The 22,225-nt window shown below is 39.7% G+C and overlaps 1 protein-coding gene and 2 pseudogenes across 2 annotated transcripts in view; all 3 read left to right on the forward strand.

Annotated features, from left to right (window-relative positions):
* Positions 1–1,087: 1,087 nt before the first annotated feature.
* Positions 1,088–2,003, forward strand: LOC140853175 (uncharacterized; annotated as a pseudogene).
* A 761-nt stretch (positions 2,004–2,764) lies between these two features.
* On the forward strand, positions 2,765–3,857 carry LOC140853244 (uncharacterized; annotated as a pseudogene).
* Positions 3,858–6,080: 2,223 nt separating this feature from the next.
* Positions 6,081–22,225, forward strand: part of LOC105056123 (histone deacetylase 5-like) — a 53,746-nt gene continuing 37,601 nt past the window's right edge. Inside the window, exons 1-8 of one of the 2 annotated variants that reach the window (XM_073248058.1) lie at positions 6,081–6,357; positions 7,251–7,452; positions 7,675–7,821; positions 7,947–8,059; positions 14,020–14,231; positions 15,455–15,519; positions 15,851–16,021; positions 16,115–16,207. In XM_073248058.1, coding sequence (XP_073104159.1) covers positions 6,200–6,357; positions 7,251–7,452; positions 7,675–7,821; positions 7,947–8,059; positions 14,020–14,231; positions 15,455–15,519; positions 15,851–16,021; positions 16,115–16,207 — 1,161 coding nt within the window. In that variant the 5' untranslated portion in view covers positions 6,081–6,199. The remainder of the gene's footprint in view (positions 6,358–7,250; positions 7,453–7,674; positions 7,822–7,946; positions 8,060–14,019; positions 14,232–15,454; positions 15,520–15,850; positions 16,022–16,114; positions 16,208–22,225) is intronic. The other variant, XR_012136477.1, reaches the window with a different exon arrangement.

Here is a 22,225-nt window from a genome sequence, read left to right on the forward strand (position 1 = left end):
TGGTTCATGGGAAGTGGAGGGGGGAAGTAGCAGTTTCTGGGAAGTAGAGAGAAGTCTTCTTGTTTGGTTGGAGTTTTAAGATGAGAGAGACAAAAAAAAGCTGTTCTCATAGGAAGATACTTTTTATATTTCATGAGAAGTGAAAACTCACGAGAGAGGTGGGTTTTGGGTCTTCCCATGGGATGAAAATTGATGGCTATCTTTTCTTTCCAAAAATGCCCTTATAAGATCAGTGGCTAAAAATATGCAATATATGAAAGGATGGTTAAGATGAAATTGAATAGTGATATATGTTCAGATTTTTATTTTCTTCTTTTTGCAAAAGCCCTAGAAAAGTTTTCAAGAGAGAATGGCTAGCATCTTCACCCAATCTAGCTCTCAAGTCTTCTCCGCTCTTCTTTTATTTTTTTATTATTTTTTTTCTTTGATTTCATGCTTCTCAAGTTGAATCGGGAGTGTTCATATGGTGGAAGTATTTTTTGTTTTGCTGTCTGGTCTTTTTTTTTGTAGCATATTTCATTTGTTTGATTAGTTTAAAAAAATCTGACAAATATTTGTCCCCATTTGGTGTATACGAATGTCTATATAATTTAATAATATTATTTAAATAATTATTTATCAATTCATGTGAATGCATACACTTCTGTTAATATTTAGAATTAAAAAATATTTTACCCTATTAATCACCATGAACTCGAGTATGAAAGCTTATCTTTTTTATATTTATTCCTCCTGTTGTCATGTTGGTCTTCTTTAAGGTCTGTGGTTTGTCCATATTCCTTTTTGTTAACAAGATTTTTAAGGGCTCTGGTTTATCACATCGATCTTTTTAAGGGCTCTGATTTATCTTTTTTTTTAATTTATATCGAAGAAACATAAAAATCGTGATCTCTAAAATATTTGCTATTAAGATCTCTTAGCCATATACTTTTAGCTCGATAATTTGATGAGTCTCACTTATTAATGAATTATATTTAGAAAATACTTCTGAAATATTTACTATTTTGATTTATCCTATAATTATTCTAAATGCACTTCTAAAGATTATTTAATTGATTCTTATCCCATGATTGTCTGTTGTTTGCTTATGGCAGTTATGGCTCGTTTATCTGTGTCTAAAAAAAAGAAGATGATAATTAGCATTTTGATTATATACACGAAGATGATGTTGATGATAATGTTAATGAAGGTTATGATTCTTGAAACCTTGGCACGGCTGAATATTAGAATTCCTAGAGAAGTGGTGTATGTTTTTGATAGAACACCTGACAAGAGGGTGATGAATAGAATAGCTACTCTCAGGCTTATGATAATAGAGAGTGATCAAGTTTGTATCGATCAACTTAGAATAGATAAGAGGGCATTTTGAAAACTTTGTGAAATACTTAAATCGGTTGGCAAATTGGAGGGGAACAGAAATGTTCAAGTGGAAAAGATGGTTGCGATATTCCTTCATATCCTAAGCCATCACTCGAAAAATAGAGTTATGCAATTGTACTTTCATAGATCAGGTGAAACAGTAAGTAGGCATTTTAATACTATTCTTAATGCTATTTTGAGACTTCATACATGCTTACTAAAGAAGCCTGAGCCTATCATAGAAACATCAACAGATGAGAAATGGAAGTGGTTCAAGATGAGTTAATATATATTATAGTTTAAATTAAAGGCACTATTTTTATTTATTAAATTATTAAATACTCACTATTATGTTTATATTTGTACTATAGAATGGTTTAGGTGCATTGGATGGTACTCATATTAGAGTGCGAGTTTCAGAGAAAGATAAACCTAGATATCGATCGAGAAAGAATGAAATTTCTACAAATATACTTGATGTGTGCTCACAGGATATGCAATTTATTTATGTCTTATCTAGATGGGAGGGGTCAGCACATGATAATAGGGTCCTCAAGGATGTCATTTCTCATAGAAATGGATTAAAAGTCCCACAAGATAATTTTAAGTTCTTTATTACTACTATACTTTCTTTGCATGATTAGGATTGATAATTTTTTCTCACTTTATTTTTTTGCTTACTTTTGAACAAGTAGGTTATTACTACCTGTGTGATGCTGGATACACAAATTCTGAGGGTTTCTTAACTCCATTTAGAAGTCAAAGATATCATCTCAATGAGTAGAGACAAGGCCATCAACCCACTACACCTGAGGAGCTCTATAATAGGAGGCACTCAAAGGCTAGGAATGTAATTGAAAGATGTTTTGGCCTACTAAAGCTAAGATGGGCAATCTTAAGGAGCCATACTTGGTATCCTATTAAGACAATGTGTAGGATCATTTCTGTATATTGCTTGCTGCACAACTATATTAGAAGAGAGATGTCTGTAGATCTTATTGAGGCTATATACAATAAAGAGAAGCAATCTCATGATAGTTTTCCACATGAGCATGGTGCATATATCGAGCACATTGAGTCATCTGCATCTTGGAATACATTCAGAGCTAATCTTGCAACTCAAATATTTATAGAGTGGCAACAAAATAGAATTTGAAGAAATAATTATCATCGTTGTTGTGTTTAATATTTAGGGCGTTTAAACTTTGTGTGAACATTATATGTTACGTTATCATCCCTTTTTAGTATTTTTCTTACTATGTTATAATACTTGTTGTGTTATGTTATAATCTTGTGTTATGTCAAATCCTTGTTTAATAGCTCTTTTATACTTATTCATGCAATACAACCTAATATGATAAATTATGATTATATAATTATAACATATGAGATTGTGAATGTAGATATGAGCACCTCAGTGGCAGGAAAAATATCAACATAAAATTAAAGGATAAAGTGCATAAGAAAGTGGGGTTCTACGGAGGATGCCAAGTTAGTTGAGTTATTAGTTGAGTTGGTAACCCAAGGAAGTTAGAGGGCCGACAATAGGACTTTTAGGAGTGGATATTTGCAATAATTAGAAAGGCTGATGGAAGATAAGCTTCCTGGGTGTGGATTGAAAGCAACACCCCATATTGAGTCTCGGGTCAAACTTTTGAAGAAGCAATACAATGGTATCGTAGAGATGTTGGGACCTAACTATAGTGGATTTGGATAGGATGACATCAACAAGTATGTGACTTGTGAGGAGGATACCTTCAAAGAATGGGTTAAAATAAATTGGCATTATAAAGTTATTCATATTTTATTTGAAAACTTTTCTTACTTACTATGTTGCCCCATCTTTTTTTAATACAGGATCACCCAAATGCTCACGGTATAAGGAATAAGCCTTTTTCTTACTTTGAGGACCTGACTAATATCTTTGGAAAGGATTGTGCGACCGGAATGGGAGTTGAAGCACCTATAGATGCTGTTGAAGAAATAGAGATTGAGGAGCAACAGTTTCCACACACACCATCAGCTATCAATGAGAGCCAAGAAGAGGAAAGCAATTATGCTAGTCAGAGTTTCATGAAGCATACTCCACAAATGACTGTTAATACTGAAGCTGTAGGTCCAAGTTGGCCAACCAAAATTAAGAAAGCTAGGTATGAGACAATTGAGATAGTGAGAGAGCTTGCATGTGAAATGGCTAAGGTAAGAAACTTGATGGCAACAGCTGGAGACCATATTGGCAAATTGGCTTCATATTTTAAACATGAGTCTGAGGCTGTAGATAGAAAAATGGCAGTGGTATCCGAGGTGATGAAGGTACAGAGTTTTTCTTAAGCCAAGATTCTTAGGGTGGATAAAAAAATTATCACGGATCCACTGGAGACTGATTACTTTTTCAGTCTTCCAGAGGACTATGGACGGGCATATGTTCTAACCTTTTGCTTGCCTGACTTTCAAAGTGGAATGTAGCTAAGTTGTTGTGGACCTTGTGTATCTATTTTGAATATTATATATTGGGTACCTTTTTGGTGAAGGTCTTATTGATAACAGTGTATGCAAACACTGCTTTTAGATCAACTATAAGTTTATGTTTTGGATGCTAATTTTTGTTTCTTATTTCACATGATGCAAGCTGATTATTTTTATAGATTTGGATGGTTATTTATATGGATAATAATTATTGCCGCAAAATGATCTATTTTATTTAATTAAGATGGATCTGTCTCAGGCTCTTAGCCGAAATTGATCTGTTTCAGCTGAAATGGATAGGTTTTGTTGAAACAGTCAAGCTTTACCAAAAACTCAGTCTTGTTTGAAAGTAGTATTGGTATTTGGTTGTGGTAGATTATTATAGACCTGATGTCTCTTGGACTTTTGTTTCAAATGTTATAATTTGATTGGTGTCAGCAAATTTTTTATCTAAAAAATTTGTTTATATTTACCTGTTATCTCATCAGGCCTAGACTGACCAAATGACAAACAACTTGAAACCAACATATCTTAGTATAGCTATTGGTACACTGAATAAAACAATAAAATAGTAATAGTTTGATATATTGGACTTTTGCAATCAAAGAGTATTTTGATCATTTACATACTGATACGCATATCAATCAGCAAATATCTTGTGTTACAATATGCTAATAACTAATAGCTTTAATGATGGTTTTAGTAGTTAGATTAATAAGATGAAAAGATTGTGTAAAATAAGAAGAAAAGATTGATTTTTTTGAGATAAATATCATGATTGCATTTAAACAAGTAGTCAAATTAGAAATCTATGTATAGCATTCAAGATCAATTATTATAAATTAAAAATAATAATGATGATGATAATTTTGCAAATATATGATTGTGGAGAATATAAATTCTCGAAAATACTATTTACATATTGTTCTTATAAGTATTAATATAATTTTATATAAATATTATCCTAATATTTATATTAATATAAATAATATAATATTTATAATATATTAATATTATTTTAATATTCAGACTAATTTAATATTTTTATTAATATCAATATAGCATATATATATTAATATTCATATTAATATAATACTATTTTTAATATTATATTATATCTATTTTAATAATATTAAGATATTAGTATTATATAAATATAATATTAATACATAAATTAGTATTATATCAATGTAATAAATTATTATTATATAAATGTTATATATATTAATATTATATTTATATGAATATGAATATAATATTATTATTTATATATAGTTTAGGAGCAAAAATATGTGGTTCTATATCTATTAAGGGTAAAATAGATGTTTTATACAGTTTTTCCAAAAAGATGGATATTCAACCAAACATAAGCCACTATGAAATATGTAACTTTCCATGGCCAACCAAATATGCCAAAATTATATTCCTGAAAAGTAATTTCTTGGGAAGTCAGTTTCCAGGAAGTAACTTACTGGGAAGAAAAATTCTTCCTGGGAACCAAACTAGTCTTTCGTAATGGATCAGAATTAAAAATCTGAACACTTATTTATTGCTATAATGGAAATAACAATTGGTATTAAAATAACCTTTATTTGATGTTATAATCAGAAATAATGAGGAATAAGAATAATGACTACTTGATTCAGACTAGGTTCGCTGTATAAAGAAATAGTAGACCACATATTATTTTCCCTGGATAAACAATGAAACTACCAAATAATGACCAGTATTTTGTCCCTAGTGGCCTCTGTATTAGGATAACAACCGAATTAACATCATCATTTAGGTACCACTTAAATAAATATATTATAATAATCTCTTAGTATAACATAGGGAAGGCTTGTAACATTGCCATAATGATTGTTATAATGCCATTAACATTTTTAGTGAGTTGTAAGCAATCTTTTCTTAATCTTATAGCATCATTTTTACCAAGATAAAATGAGAGGGGGGAAAGGAAAAAAAAATCCTTCAGTGGAGCTGTGGTAGGACCTAAATAGGCATGACACTCACCATCAATTCTATCACACACATACACATATTCACCAGAGGCGATGCACATTGTTGGTTTGATAGCATCATAACATGTAGGACCATGCTCCATTCTTTAGTTCAAAAAACTTCAAAAACTTCAGAGAGAGAAAAAGAACATTTTCCCTCCAAGTCTCTTCCGTATTTAAAGTTAGCAGAAAAGTCTAATAGTAGGCGACTTCCTGAATTGTCCGTACCCAATCCATTGCCTTTCATAACGTACTCTTAACTTCTTTAAAATGAAATACTCCACTCCCATTCCAATGCCCAAAATATCTGGTACTTTTCAACTCCACTCCTGACCCTCTTCGTTCCTGTCGCCCGAGCTCTCTTGGCGTCGATAATGGCAGCACCGGAAGATCCCCGCCGCCGGCGCGTCGGCCTCCTGTACGACGAGCGGATGTGCCACCACGCCACCCCGGACGGCGAGATTCATCCGGAGAATCCCGACCGGATCCGCGCCATCTGGCAGAAGCTCGAGTCCGAGGGGATTCCCCAGAGGTATCTTTGTCTCTTCTCCCCCTCTTCTCCCCCTTTGCTTCGAGGACTGTTGGCGGTAATGGAAGTGAGGAAGAGTGGAAAAAGACTCTTCTTTCCTCTGTTTCGTTCTCGCAACTTGACGATGGGTTTTTAAAACTCTAAAAGTTCGAGTCTTTTCTTATGATTTCATGCGTTCCTGATAGGGAATGAAAGGTTTTGATCTAGAAAGTTATGCGCGATGTTAATGGCTGATGACTAGTGCTTTTTGCCTGTAACTTCTGTAATGATCTGTACATCAAAGAGGAAAGAAATTCATTGAGCCAACCAAACCTTGTTATAGCCTGAGATTATACGTTTTTTTTTTTTGAAATCTTGATTAGGCTCGTAGTTTTTAATGTGAATAAGTTCATTTCACCTTTTCGCACGATTTTAGAACTGTCATTCTGTTTATATCGTGAATTCAACTCAGCGTTTGCTTGGTTGAACATGGTGTGTTACTGACAACCTTTTTCCTTTCAACGGAGAATATCTTTCATTCCATGTTAATGGGCCTCGAAATTTTGCAAGGGTTTGGGCTTGGTTGATGACTTTTTATGGTTGATGACTGAATCTATGTATGATGCATTTAGTCATTTCTGCAGTCTCAATTGTTGGTGTTTTCTGAATTGTTCAGCTTCATGTATAAACTGTTATAGGTGCCATTTCTATAGCATTTTAGAAATTGATATCCATGTCACCTGCGGTAATAACCTAGAAAATCTATTCCTTTTCCCTGTCTCACTGGACCCTTTACTATCTGTTTGGTGGGAACTATGCATAATTATTGAACTTCTGTTTTTTGTTTTTTTTTTCTGCCACCTATTTAGTAGTATCGCTATCTCTATTTAGTTTTATTTATCCTTTTCTTTTTCCAGGTGTGTAGTTCTGAGTGCCAAGGAAGCTGAGGATAAGTACATAGCATCTGTTCATACCCCAAGGCATATCAAGCTGATCAAGAATATCAGCTCAAAAAAATTTAATTCTCAACATCTTAGGATTGCCTCAGAGTTCAATTCTATATATTTTAACAAGGGTTCATCTGAAGCTGCTTACCTTGCAGTAGGCTCAGTTATGGAGGTAATTTCATGTTCAATTTTCTTAACCAGTTGCAGTTTAACTCATCTCCACCCAATTGGTTAGAAACATTTTAAAAATAATTTCACACTATCTCTTAACTGGACTAGTTACTGAATTTTATAAAAATAAAGCACCTCAGTCAGCTCCATTCTACTCATATAAAATAATAATAGTACATTCTAGGTTAACATCAAATGCTGTTTTTGCTTATTCCTCGAGTAGGTATCTGAAAAGGTGGCCAAAGGGGATTTGGATTCTGCTATTGCCATTGTGAGGCCTCCTGGCCATCATGCAGAATCTGATGAAGCTATGGGGTTTTGTCTGTTCAATAATGTTGCTATTGCAGCTAATTTTCTCTTGAATGAAAGGGTATGTAGTAATTTTTGTTTGCAAATCTTCTGTACAAAAACCCAATGTGAGGGTGGTGTCATGGCATTTTGTAAATTATATTACATTGCTTTTCCATTGCTATTCACTTTTGTTGTCCTTTACAGCCAGAGTTAGGTATAAGAAAGATACTAATTGTGGATTGGGATGTTCACCATGGTAATGGCACTCAAAATATGTTTTACAAGGACCCTCGGGTACTGTTCTTTTCTGTTCACAGGTATGACATTGAGTATCTCTGGTTACTTATTTAGCAGCACAAACATAACTGACATCCCTTGTACAATCAATTTAGGGTGGTCCATGTTAACTCCTTAGTTGATCGTTCCTATCAAGGGCATGTTCTATCAATGCAAGTCTCTAGGTGTCCTTTCTTACAACTATTAGCCAAGTTTCCTTAGTTCTTACTTGTTCTTGTGTTTAGCACAGATATTATCCCTTTCTATGTGGTGAAAATTTTCATCTTTGTTGTTCATGTTCATGTGATTTTGACCATTTTGTATCATTATACATGGATGTGACTTGGCAACTCTTGAACTTACAATATCATAATCAACTATTATGCTCTTTAGAGTTTAGAATAACCAAATTCCAATATTAACTTACCATTACATGTTTAGTGCATGGAAATTGTTATTGTCAACCAAGGTTTGCTGTACTAGTATTGGGTATCATATAGGTACCCTACTAGTATAATACAGCATGCTCAATACAGCATGATACAGCTCTTGTATTAACACAGGGTTGGGAGGCCTTCTCATACTAATCCATGGTGTCATTCGCAATAGTCAGCATATATGTATACAATAAGAAACCTGGAGGAGTTGGTTCCACCCAATATAGGCCGGTTTGGCCCCTGTGGCATACCGAACCTCATTTTCGTGCTTCTAGAGAAAGTATAGCATCATAATGTATCATATCTACATTATGGCATACACAATTTTGGTATGTTGTATATGTGATAACCTGGTTCAATTAAGACCAGTCGCATGAATTTTAAGGCGGCCAAAAAAAACAAAAACATTGGAAGAAGACTCCCAATCTTTGATTGAATTTGGGAAGAAGCCATAGTTATAGGGCAATTAAACCCTAGAGCTCTCTATAAATGGGCCCCCCTTATCCCTCCCATGATCCTCTATTGGAGATTATTGAGTTCTCCTCTCTCTTTCTCCCGATTTTCACTAGATTCCTTTCTCCATGCCTATCGAAAATTGGGTTAGAGATGCCATCGGAGTCAAGATAAGGCCCCGATCCTTCCTTCTCTCTCTCTTCCTCATCTTCTCATGGCTTTGGGCACTGTTGTTGGCCATCGATTTTGTCAGAAACCCACCATAAAGAAGAATTTCTTGTTTTTCTTACATTACTTTCACTTTTTCTAGCCACTAGCGTGGCCGTCCCTTGAAGCCGGGCCGTAAGCTAGGTTCCTCGGCCTCCCCACGATCCTCCCCAATGATATCATGGCCACTGGTGAATGGCCATTGAAGAAAAGCCAAGAATGGCCTGGATACCATATTTTTGGGCCTTTGTCTCATGATTTTCCATCGGTCGAATCTCGCCACCGGTTGTCCCTACCCCATCTTCATCGATAGCCTGCTATCGAACCTTCGATTGTGCCACTGCATGCCACTGGAGCACCAACCACCACCCTTATTCCTCCCTTATTAAGCCAAGAATAGGAAGAAGAAAAGAAAAGAAGAGAAGACAAGAAAAAGAAAAAGAAAAAGAGAGAGAAGGGTTCTCTCTCTTTTGTCTCCTCTCTCCTTCTCTCTTATGTCTCTCTCTATCCTCTCTCTTTTTCTCTCTATCTGATCTATAAACACTAGTATAAACTTGTGATGATCTTTTCAAAGAGATTTGAAATTGTTTTGATATCCATGTAGCAAGGAATGCCGTACCACACCGAATCGTTAGGTACGGGGCGTGCTGAACCATCCCGGTGGGGAACCGAGATTGTTCCGGCATGGAAAACGACACATGCCGGTGTCGGGGAAGAAAAGAGAGAAAAAGAGGAAAAGAGAGGAAGAGAAAGAGAGAGGAAGAAAAAGAGAGAGGGGGGTCCATCGGAGGGGCCGTCAGAGGGCCTCCAGCAGGCCGTCGTGGCCGTCGGGCGGCGAAACGCCTCCCGCGGCTCTGCAGCGTGAAACAGTGGCGATTTGCCCCTATTTTTCATATTTTTTTAAAAAATATTTTTTTAAATGAAGCCGGCATGGGGTAAGTGCCTGCTTCATTTAATTTTTTTTTTTTAAAAACACGAAAACAAGGGCGGATCACCCCTGTTTCATGCTGCGGAGCCGCAGGGGCCATAAACGCTCCTTGCGGGCCACGACGGCCCGCTGGAGGCCCTCCGATGGCCTGTTGGAGGCCCTCCGATGGCCTGTTGGAGGCCCTCCGACGGCCCCTCTGGCAGACCTCCCTCCCTCTTTTTCTTTCTTCCTCCCTCTCTCTCTATATTTCTCTCTCTTTCTCTCTTTTTCTTCTCCGATTCGGCTCTGTTTTCCTTCGTCGGTTTGCCTCGATTTGGAACGGAACAGAGGCGTGTCGAACCATACCACCGGCCGGTCGATTCGGCCATCGGTATCGGTTCCGCAGACCTTGCCATGTAGCTTGTCAAACTGATTATCCCGACCATATCGAGCATCTTTCAAATCTATTATAGATGAATTCTGTTGATCGATCTTGATCTTGATCCAATCCGAGTTTCATAATTCTTTGATTGGGTCGCTTAGATTTGACTCTCAGCTAGAAGGCCTTGAATTGCCCCGATGCCTGGATAGTTTGTTGGACCGACCATCCAATCTATAGTCTTCTTTTCTCATAATTAAATTTATCGAATAGGAATTAATTATATTTTTAATATGTTAAATAGGTTCAATAAATTCATCTAGCGAAGTTTGAAGGGTTAGGGCAGAAGAGGTAACTCTGACACTCCTTATTTTTGAATTACTGAATGATTTCAATACTTAAGACTTTAAGAAAAATAAAAAGAATAGTTGACATCGATGATTCTATGTTTTCTTAAATTAAAGATCAAGCATATGATATTATGTAAATCATGTATTTTTATAAAAAGTATGGCTTTATGGATATTTTAATATTAACAGTTTGTTTATGAACTATGAACTTTATATTTATCAAAATCTGTATAGCTGATATGAAAACATTGATTTTATGATTGTTTCACTTTATGGATTATGAACATTGTAAAGTCGTTAAATATCTTTCAACTTATCTATTTATGATGTAAGAACACATATTTTAAAAAGATATGATTTAAAAAGTATGACTATGGGCTCTCAAATAGATATGTACTATGGACCCACCAGTGGTTTACAATAGTTGGCACAGCCATTGCTAGCGGCTTATGGTAGCTTGGCACATGGTCCTTGTCAGCGGGTTATAGTAGCTCGGTGTATAGTCCTCGCCAGCGGATTATAGTAGCTTAGTATACGGCCCTCGCCAATGGATTATAGTAGCTCGGCATACGGCACTCGCCAGTGAGTTATAATAGCTCGACATACGGCCCTCGTCAGTAGATTATAGTAGCTTGGCATACGGCCCTCACCAGTAGGTTATAGTAGTTAGCGTGATTTGATTTTGGTCTTCTTATGGGTATAAGGTGACTATAGCATTTAGTCTGAGAGAATTATTAAGAATTATGATGCGACAAAATGACAGATGATTTATGACTTTATCTATAAAGTTATCATGATTTATAAATTTATTTATTTTATGCATTGAAAATTATATTTATGTAAATTGTATAATTTATGCATATGCAAGAGTATGATTGATTTAGATATAATGATATTTTGAAAGTTTTATCTTACAATTATAATCATTTTCTCTAAATGATTTATTGATGTATGTATAAATTTATGCATGATCCAGGTAAGATAGTATAAGATTTACTTACTGAGCTAGTGTAGCTCATATCTCTTTATTTGCTTTTTTTTTCTTTCATAAAGGAATAAGGTTAGGAACGATGGATGATCTAGGCTTGGAGGTCTATGCTAGCAAGTTTGAAAATTATAGGATGATTATGGATTTGTAGTCAATTATTTATGAATTATGAGACATAGGTTTGATATTTGATTTTAGATTTAGATACTTTAAACCAATCTTGATTTAATTACTTGATGGATGATGGAATTGAATTTTTTATTATATTTTATTTGTGATGGATTTTTGCTGATTATGAATGCTTGCTTCGTGTTATTGAGGGCGGCACCCCTTGGTAGCATGGGCATGTTATGTTCCAAATTTGGGGTGTGACAGTATGTATGTTTCAGCTATTTACTTGCATAACTTCAATGTATGCTGGAGATCATCATCTATGCATCAAATCTATAATGCACATTCCAGCATGATGTATTTGCATGTGGTTTTTTTCTGTCTATGCCTTGACACTTGAGTTTCATAATACATGAGCTTGGATTGCCAACCTAGATCTGGACAAATGCTTTCGGGTTATGCAGTAGCATTTTAGTCTAACCATAACAATCTCTGCCATGTAATTGAAACACCAATGCCCTTTTTCTTGTTGGACATTGCCAATAGGTGTTGTGTGACATTCACTTGATTTTAGCAACCTGTTGCTGTTGATATGAAAAATTGAGCTATTCTGGACCATATTGCTTTCATTTGTTGCCCTTATGACACACTTCATGTGATGCTGTCTCTACTATGTACTTATCTCTTCCCCCATCCCTTTTGGTCAAGGTTTCATATACTGGTGCGGGACTATATATTGATTTTTTTTTTGCTGAAATAGCACCGTTCCAAGTATCGACACATGGTACAAGACTGAGTCATGTATCAGCACACTGTGTATTAGTGCCAGAAACTTGGCAAAGCAATATGATACTGTTCATACTGTCTCATATCTGATGGTATTTGAAAAGCCTGCTTTTCCTGTCACTCTTGGTCATCATACATCCTGAGAGACAAAGACCAAGCCTCAAAAGGTTGACCTTTGTCTTGAGCATGATGTTTCTAGTCAGTTCAGATCCTTCACAATTTATTATTCAGAATCAACTCACGGTCGGCATCCTTTCTCTTTTTTAATAACATTCAATTTTTTTGCTTTCCCCACGATCAGATTGGGAATTAAAGCTTGTTGCTCTATTGATTTCTTTCCAGTGATTCATTGCTGTATGCATAGGCTATGTTGGCCAATAGCTGGCATGCCATGTGCTTTGTCATCTCGAAACATGCTGATCAGGCCAAAATCAAAGTATGTTTTGCTTGATAGTTGGTGCTGAGCCATATTAACCTGTACCAGATTGGAACCAGATTCGCATGGATCATGCAGGTTGGCATGCCTAGTAGTAGATATCTAATTAGTTCTGGTACTGGCCTGGCCCAATATGTGCCAGCCAGCGGAAGCCAGCACTGGAAACCATGCTTCTGTCACTACTGAATGTGCTTAACACTTGTCAGTTGTTACATCCTTGCCATTGGTGAAAGTTTACGGTAATTGTCTAGGCCAACCATTCCCTTGATCTGGGTTCTTTTTATTGTTTCTAAGTAATGACATGCACAAAAACAGTTGCATATGATCCACAATGTTCAGAACAGTCTCTCTCACACTTTCAGATAAAAAATTTGAGGTTTTCTTAGAATTTAATGAACACTGTGGACGAAAAATATGAGGTTTTTGCCATAGATGAATACATACTTGTAATCCTCTAATGTGCATGTTGAGACTTTCAAGAAAGGGGCTAATTTTGTTGTATTTTATGGAGCTCTTTTCAAACAGATGGTCAAACAAGGCCTACCTTCAACTTAATAAATAAAGTTCCATGTGACAGCTGATTATTCAATAGATTTGCATGCTTTGACAAATTTGTGTTTTAGAGCGCTCTATCCTACATGTCCTGCCAAAAAGCATCCTTTCTCGTTGGGCTATCAAATGCTGATCTCATATGTTGAGGTGGACTTATTTTGTATAATTTGTATCTAATCAAATACCACTCTTCCAACACTCTTCTTCTTCTTCTTCGTCAAAAAAAAAAAGAGTCATGCTGGACATCTATCTACAAAATCAGCCAATCATGTAGCTATCTGATATTTAATAATGAACAAGTAGATTATGCTGTTTTATTTTTTTGCGAACGTTAGTTCACTGTGAAGTGATCTCATTAACATGGCTTATCATAACAAGCATATTACATATTGTAGGTTTGATTTTGGAATGTTCTATCCTGCTAGTGGTGATGGTTCATATTGCATGATTGGTGAAGGGCCAGGTGCAGGATACAACATCAATGTTCCTTGGGAACAAGGACAATGTGGTGATGCAGACTATGTAGCTGTCTGGGACCATGTATTGCTTCCTGTAGCTGAATCTTACGATCCTGACATAATATTGATTTCTGCTGGATTTGATGCAGGTTATTTTCTGTTTACCCTTTTTTTTGACATTATTTTTCTTTCACTGCATGTCTGCAAACCATCTGTTCATTTTAGGATTTTGTACGATATGTATTATTGACGTGTCATGGAAATTGTTTATCTTTGTGCCTTTTGCATATCTACTTGTCTGAACAATATGCACACTTATATATAGATGCTCTCACATAGATCTGTTGATATTAGATTAATAATTAATTAATCCACCAGCAAGCTGATTGCATAGCAAAATTCAAAATTTTGGCTTTCCAGTGTTTCTTCGTGTAGCTTTAGGCCTAATGTGTTGTTTCAAATGGTTTAAGCTTAGACTTTTCAGCTTCTCATGTGATATCAAATGGTTTCTATTGGAACAGTCCAAAATTGAAAAATTTATCCGTTAAACTTGATAAATTGAGATTGACATCATTAAAACATAATAATTATAATTTAAAAGATCAGAAAAGAGTTTTTAGACAACTTCTACTCTAAGTTTTTCTATTGTGATGGAATGAATTCCTCAAATTGTTTGATTAATGCTTCATTGGATCAACTCAGACAATCAATTTGAAAGTTATACGCATTCCATCCAATTAATGCAATACAAAGTTGCTAATGATGTAAAGATGAACAGTCACTTTTGTAGATGGAAATATTTACTAAGTCACTTGACAAACATGTCTTGGTCTTTTGGGTTTTCATTCCTAGGACTCTAACAAAATTTAGGTGGTTTCACTGAGTCCAAATTATGTTTTTTCATGTTACTTTGGTGATGCTTGATCCTAAATTGGGGGGCAACTAGGGCCTAAAATATATCCACTTCTTTTGGCTTCCTATATTGGTTCAGCAGGCTAAAAGTATTAACATTTATGGAGGACCAACTTGTTGGACAGGTCAAAACATCTTAAGTTGGCAACCATGTAGATGTGATATCCTGCAAGGCTTGAGCTCATATTTGGTTTACTGGTCAGAAGCTTTCACTGAACACCTAGCAAAGGTGCATATAGGGGTATTGATTACCTAGCAAATAAGAAAAGCTAATTCCTCTATCCTTAATCTTAGTGAAGCAACTTAACTCTCATATAGCATTATTTGTTTTCAAGACATTTTTCTTGTTTTGCTAATTTGCTAAATTCATCAATTAAAATCAACATGTTGGGCTGGGTGTTACACAATTTATTTACTTTTCTTTTTTCTAAAATATTTTTCTAACATGCTTTTTCAACAGCTGTTGATGATCCGCTTGGTGGTTGTTGCATCACCCCATATGGATATTCGCTCATGTTGAAAAAGGTGAGTTGCTTCTACACTGTCTTTTTCTCTTTTGTGAAAATTTTAAAATGTCCCTCACAGAAATTCCTTAACCAGTATGAAAACATTTATTGTCTTTGTCATGTTAAATTTTGTGACATTATATTAATTCTCCATCTCTAGAGCATCAACATTTTGCTGCTGCGACTTAAAAAAAAAAAAAAAAAAACCACTGGCACTTTATTTTTATTTCAACCATTCTTGAAAGCATCTGTCTGTATATTTAAGATTGTCATGTCTCTATCTGTACTCCCTTATGGAATCCAATTTCTTCTGTCTGAACTATTCTAATATTTAACAATTACTTTTTAAGCTGACGGGGTTTGCTCAAGGAAAGATAGTGATGGCTTTGGAAGGAGGTTACAATCTTAAGTCTATAGCAGATTCAGTTCTTGCTTGTGTAAAAGTTTTGTTGGAAGAAAAACCCTTAGTTGGATCCATAAAGGCGCAACCTTTAGAGTCCACATGGCGCGTAATACAGGAGGTATGTTGTTTGTTTATCCCATACGTATCTTTTGATTGATTTTATGTCCTTACTGAGATATATGCCCTTCTTGATGTTGTCCTCTTTGTCCAGGTTTGTCATGAACTAAAGACATTCTGGCTAGCATTGTCTGTTGAGTTACCACAGAAAGTATTGGTTAGCAACTGGAGACCTTGCTCAGTTGAGGTGTCGAATTTTCTTTTTAGTTTCTTCCTTTTTTTTTTTTGTTTTTTGTATTGCTTAAGCCAAGCCATAATGGACTCTATAGAGCTCATCATGTCTAATATATTTGTTGGTGCAGAATTCCGCCGACATCGGAGAAGTTGGAGTCGAGGGGATCGCGGCCGCCGTCGGGACCTGCAAGGAAAGTCTAAACCGGAGTTGGGGGTGCTCCGGCAAGACCCTCCGACGCTCAGGTTAGTACTCTACTTCAACAGAAATGGAGCACTCGAATGGGATTTTAGCAGAGTTTCGAGATAGAGTTGAGAGCTTAGAGGAGAATGTATCTGGGGGGTCTCTTTTATATACGGGGGAGCGTAACCGCTTGACAGCGACGTCCGTAACTGCCTGGTAGTGGGCCGTTCAGGGTCACGTGGAGTTTGTTACGATAAATGGAGTGGTGTCCGTTGTCGCGATTTGCCAGAGAGTGGTGGGGCCATGTGGAATCTGTTACAGAGAGTAGAGTGGTGTCTATTGTCGTGACTTGCCAGAAAATGGTGGGGCCACGTGGAGTTTGTTACGGAAGGCGGAGTGGGATAGTGTCCGTTGTCACGACTTGCCAGAGAGTTCGAGCTGGATGGCTGAAGCTCGGCTGGGACGTCTGATGGAGCGGAATGGCTCTCTATCTCAGCAATCTAAGAGAAGCTCGGATGTTTTCGAGGTTGCTGACGGACTGTTGTTGGGTGCCTTAGGCATTGATACTGTAGACCGAAGTCATCTGCTGTAGAAGCTCGGACAGAAACTTTCTGTTGGAGAAGTTCGGCAGGAGTCCGATTGCTAGAGAAGTCCATCTGAAATTTGTCTGATGTAGAAGCTCGTTTGAAGACTGTCCGCTGGAGAGGTCCGGTTTCATGAGGAATCCGACAGAAGATCGACTGATAGTAGAGTTCGGATGGCGTTGTGGAAGTTCATTCGCTGGAGGAGTCTGGAGGACACTGTGGAAGGTCGACTGCTGGAGGAGTCTGAAATTCAATTCTATTGTAGAAGTTCGGACGGAGTCCGGTTCTTGTAGGAGTCCGAAAGGAGACCGCTTACTGTGGAAGCTCGGACGAAGACTGGTTGCCGTAGAAGTTCGGATGAAGACTTCTTATTGTATAAGCTCGGATGAAGTCCGCTTGCAATAGAAGTTCGGAGTAGAGATCCGACTGGTGGAGTCCATCCGTTGTAGAAGTTCGTCTGGAATCCATTCGTTGTAGAAGTTTAGACTGAGTCCGGCTCTTGTAGGAGCTCGGATGAAATCCGGAAGACGGTCGACCATCGTAGAAATTTGGATGGAGTCTGGTTACCGTAGAAGTTCTGCTGCTGGAGAAGCTCGGACATTGATGAAATCCGGAAGAAGCTCGGAGTGAAGTCGATCGAGGCAGGAAGAAGTCTGGAAGAGATTCAGAGAGTAGTCGATCACTGTAGAAAATCGATTGATAGTGAAGCCTAGAGAGTATTTGGAGCAGTCTGGTAGATGAATGGAGGAGCTCATTATTGGAGAAGTCCGGATGGCACGATAGGAGTTCGTCCGTTGGAGGAATCTGGAGGACACTGTGGAAGGTCGACTGTTGGGGGAGTCCGGATGGTATTATGGAAGCTCGGACAGTCGGGGGAGTTCAGAAAGACGCCGCACAAAGTTGGAAGTCGGAAGAGCCCTGGGAGGGTCGGCCTCTTACGAACTTCGATTGGGGTTATTTTATACCCAACACCAGTCCTCCTACTTTCGAGTTCGGATTCCGAATGAAGGAAGTACAGAGAAAATTTCACAGCCGAAGTTGCCTCCCTCGATTTTCGTACTCGGTTGTGTCCAGATATTTTGGCGTTTGGCGCGCTGGTGCTGGAGTCTTTTCAAATCGAGGCGATCCGAAAAGATTTTTTCGGAATTTTTGTTGGAGCGTTGCTCTAGGTACGGTGCAATAATGATTCTGTCAGTCATCAGCCGCTTCCAGTCACCTGCCATGATGAGTGGGACACGCGGCGGTTGTAGATCGGCTAGAGGAGATCTGCAATCATTATTGCATCGGACCCTATTGCCTATTTAAACCTGCCCCCCTCCTTCAGGGGTTTCACTTTGCCTGAGAGTTTCTTTGGTCCCTCCTTCTCGAGAGTTTCATCCTCCTCCAGCGTCTCTCTCGGCCTTAGGCATTTTTCGGGTCGACCCCCATCTCTGCATCTCTCGGACCAGCTTAGGTTAGTTTCAGAACCCCCTTTTCTTTTTCGCTGTTCTTTCATTTTTCCTCCTTTGCATTCCGCCTGTTCGGTTTTCCGCGAGCATCCTGTCTCTTATTTTTTCTAATTTTTTCAGGATTTTTTAGGGTTTTCTCTTGATTCAAAATGTCCTCCAATACTCCCTCCTGTAGCAGTTCTAAGAGTTCGTCCGTTCCAGCCCCCTAAAACCTTAGTTCCGTAGATGAACCTCGTCCGATCTTCGTACCAGACACCATTCCTAGCACTCTGACTTCGGACGAACTCTCGCTGATCAGGATTCAGTACGGAGTTCCTCCGGAGTATGAGTTTGAGCTTTCCGGGCCAATTGATTCGGCTAGCGCCCCTCCTCCTGGCCGCTTCTGCTTATATCAAGAAGTTTTCCGCATCGGGCTTTGACTTCCACTTCCCCCTTTTGTCATCGCTCTTTTTCGTTTCTTGAATATTTCTCTAGTTTCTGTAGCGCCGAACTCCTTTAGGTTCCTAATAGGATTTCTTTCCCTCTGTCGCTTAGCTGAAATTCGGCCAACCCTTTCTTTGTTTAGGAATTTCTATACCTTCAAGCGTCACCCTTCAGCCAAGGACTGGTGGTACTTCTCCCTCCAGTTCGGTAGAAAGGGGTTGCTGAAAGGCGCCCCCTCTTCTATCCACAACTGGAAGGAGAGGTACTTCTATGTCCGATGCCTGATCTTGGAGTTGGGGTTGGCCCCCTGGGGCTCCCTGAGGGATTCCGTCCGTCGGGCTTCTAGCCTGGGACAGGACGACCTTGAAGTCTCCAATAAACTCGAGGCTTTTCCAGCTCCTCTCCTCTCCGACCTCCTGAAAGAGCAACTCTTATTTAACGTCGGCCTAAGCCCTCTCAACCCTGTCGGTATTTTTTTTTGTCATTCGCTGCTTCCCCTTTCTTCTTGTTCTTTTTCTAAGCTGTGCCGATCTTCTTTCATTGCAGATATGGACGCAGACGCAGCTCGGATGCTGGCCCAGGGTCTCAAGGCCCACAAGAGGAAGGGCGCCGCGACCTCCGGGTCGGCGAAGAGGCAAGGGTAGGGAGACGAGCTCAGCCACACCTGCCCAGGTGGCCATTGCCGTCGACGCCCCCTCCGATGTCGAGCTCGCAGTCCCTCGGGCCTCTTCAAGAAGCCCCCCGACCGAGGTTCCTGCTTCAGAGGCTCGTCCCGAGGAGGCGCCGGGGGCCGAAAGGAGGAGGAGGAAGAAGACGTTGGCCCGCAAGAGCCGCAGCAGCAAGGCTGCCATCGAGGGGGCCGATGGCTCCGAAGAAGATCCGGGGGAGAATCCCTTCAATAATAGGGATTTAATAAAGAGATTGGTCGACGGGTGCGTCCTGCCCGAGGTTGTCCACAGGATCGTCCACATCGATCCTGAGCAGCGGGTCTGGGACTCTCTGGGGTCCTTTCTCGAGGTAGGTCAATTTACTTCTTTCTTTTTCTCGCTTTTTTACTTAGCTTATTCCTTAGCTTTTATATTGACTCCCTGGCCGCTCTTGCAGATTGGACACCAGCTCATTGCCAACATCGAGGCGATGAACAACGCTAAGAAGGAAGCGGTCCAGGCGGAGGAAGGTCGCCTGGCCGAGGCCACCCGCCTCAAGGAGAAGATCACCGAAGTCGCGAGTCTCCAAGAGGCGCTGCAGAAGGAGGGACAAATCTCGGCAGATCTGAGGGCCGCCTTGGAGGAGGAAAGAAAGAAGGTGGAGATCGAGGTCTCCGAGCTGAAGGCGCAGATCCCAACCCTGATCTCGAAGGCAATAGTCCGAGCAGTGGAGGAGTTCAAAACCTCCTCCGAGATGAGGGATTTGAAGGTCCAGTTCGGCCAGGCTGCCTTCATCAAGGGCTTCAAGCTCTGCCAGGAGAAGGTGGTTGGGAAGTTTCCCGAGCTGGACCTCGGCTTCCTAGATGAGGCGTCCGACGATGAAGCCGGACCTTCTGAAGCCGCTGCCGGTCTTTCTCCAGTCGGGACTTCTTCAACTGTCGCGGCCGACCTTCCGGGGGCGTCGAGCTCCTCCACTTCTGCCCCAGAGGTCCGAAACCTCTAATTTTGTATTTTTTCCTTTGTTGTAACTTTTCTCGTTCTCTTGTACTTAAGAACTATTTAATCAATGAAATCAGATTCTTCTTTACAGAGAGCTTCTTTTTTATACTCTGCATCCTTTTCTTCTCTTTTGTTTTCTTGCACTGATTTGTGTTGTGATGCTCTTGTCTCCGAACAACAGTGCCCTACCGAAGCTCTTCCCCTACCACAGGGGATTCCTCTGAAGTCGATGATCCGGGACCTCAGAAGGAAAGTTCGTCATCTAACGAAGAAATCAAAGAAGCTGGATGACGAACTTCACCGGCTGAAGAAGAGCCATTCGGAAGCCACTGCGGAGGTTACTCGTCTTCGGGACCTTCACAAAAAGGGCTTCGTGGACTACATTCGGAAGAAGGCTGACTTCGTGAAGGAGCTTGAGGAACTCCGAAAATGCGCCAGCGATCGATTTTGGACTCAGACTTCCAAGATCAGCTCCCTTGAGGTTGAGCTGGCGGCCGCACGGGAGAAGATCGGCCAGTTGGAAGGGAGCTTGTCCTGGCTCACGACTCAGGCCGACCACGATCAGGATTGGTCGAAGAAATTCTCCGACCTCCAGAAGCAGCTGCAGGACGTCGAGGCGAACTACAACGCCTACCGAGCGGCTGGTGCGGGCAAGTAGACGACTACCGAATGAGGCTCAAGACGGCGACCGACGAGGTTGCCGGCCTTCAGAGGCAGTTGTTTGAGAGAGTCCAGGCCATTTCAGTACAAGGCTCCGACGAGCTTCGCTCCTTGAGGGGGACCATGGAAGAACTGTCCATGGCCCTTGGGCAGGAGAAGGCCGAACTGCAGCGGTTGAAGATTTAGCTGGCCTACGAGCAGCAGGTGGTCAAGGATGTCGAGGCAAAGTCCGAGGTTCTGAGGAAGATGCTTCGGGAGTCGGAAGGCGAAAGCCAGCAGTTCCACCAAATGTACCGGGAGATGCTTTTAAGAAAGAAGAAACTGGAAGAAGAAGTTGAGAACTTAAAGCAATCCCTGACAATGGCTGAAACCGAGAGTCCGAAGTATGAAGAAGTCGAGCTTCCTTAGAGCTTTTTTACCTTTTATTCTATGTATTCTTTTTTTTTTTGGTTGTTTCTTTTTTTTTTTTTGGCCTTCAAAGGCTTTTGTAATGCATTCTTTACTAATGAAATAAAATAAAATTTTCTCATCACCTTGTGTACTATTGCTCTGAGTTGTCGCTTGCCGAACCTCTCTTGTCTTTTATCTTGTTTGATGTCGATGTTGTTTGAAGGTTCCTGGTCATCGCGGTTGTTGGTGCAAAAATCCGCCTGCATCGGAGAAGCTGGAGTCGAGGGAGTCGCGGTCGCCGTCGGGACCTGCAAAAGAAGTCTAAACCGGAGTTGGGGTTGCTCCGGCAAGACCTTCCGACGCTCAAGTCAGTTCTCTGACTCAAAGTGCTCGAACGAAAATTTTAGCAGAGTTTTGGGATAAAAAATTAGAGCTTAGAGAATAACGTATTTGGGGTCCCCCTTTTATAGGCGGAGGGGGCAACAGACTGATAGCGATGTTTGTAACCGTCTGGCAGTGGGCTGCTCAGGGTCAGGAGGAGTTTATTGCGAAGAGTAGTGGAGTGGACTCGTGGCCATCACCGGGACATGCCACATGGAGTCTGTTGCGGGGAGTGGAGCGGCGTCCGTTGTCGCGACTTGCCAGAGGGTGGAGGAACCGCGCGGTATCCGTCGCAGGAAGTGGAGCAGAATTGTGGCT

This window comes from Elaeis guineensis, chromosome 13 (genome assembly GCF_000442705.2).
Source record: "Elaeis guineensis isolate ETL-2024a chromosome 13, EG11, whole genome shotgun sequence".
In the NCBI taxonomy this organism is placed as follows: Eukaryota; Viridiplantae; Streptophyta; class Magnoliopsida; order Arecales; family Arecaceae; genus Elaeis; species Elaeis guineensis.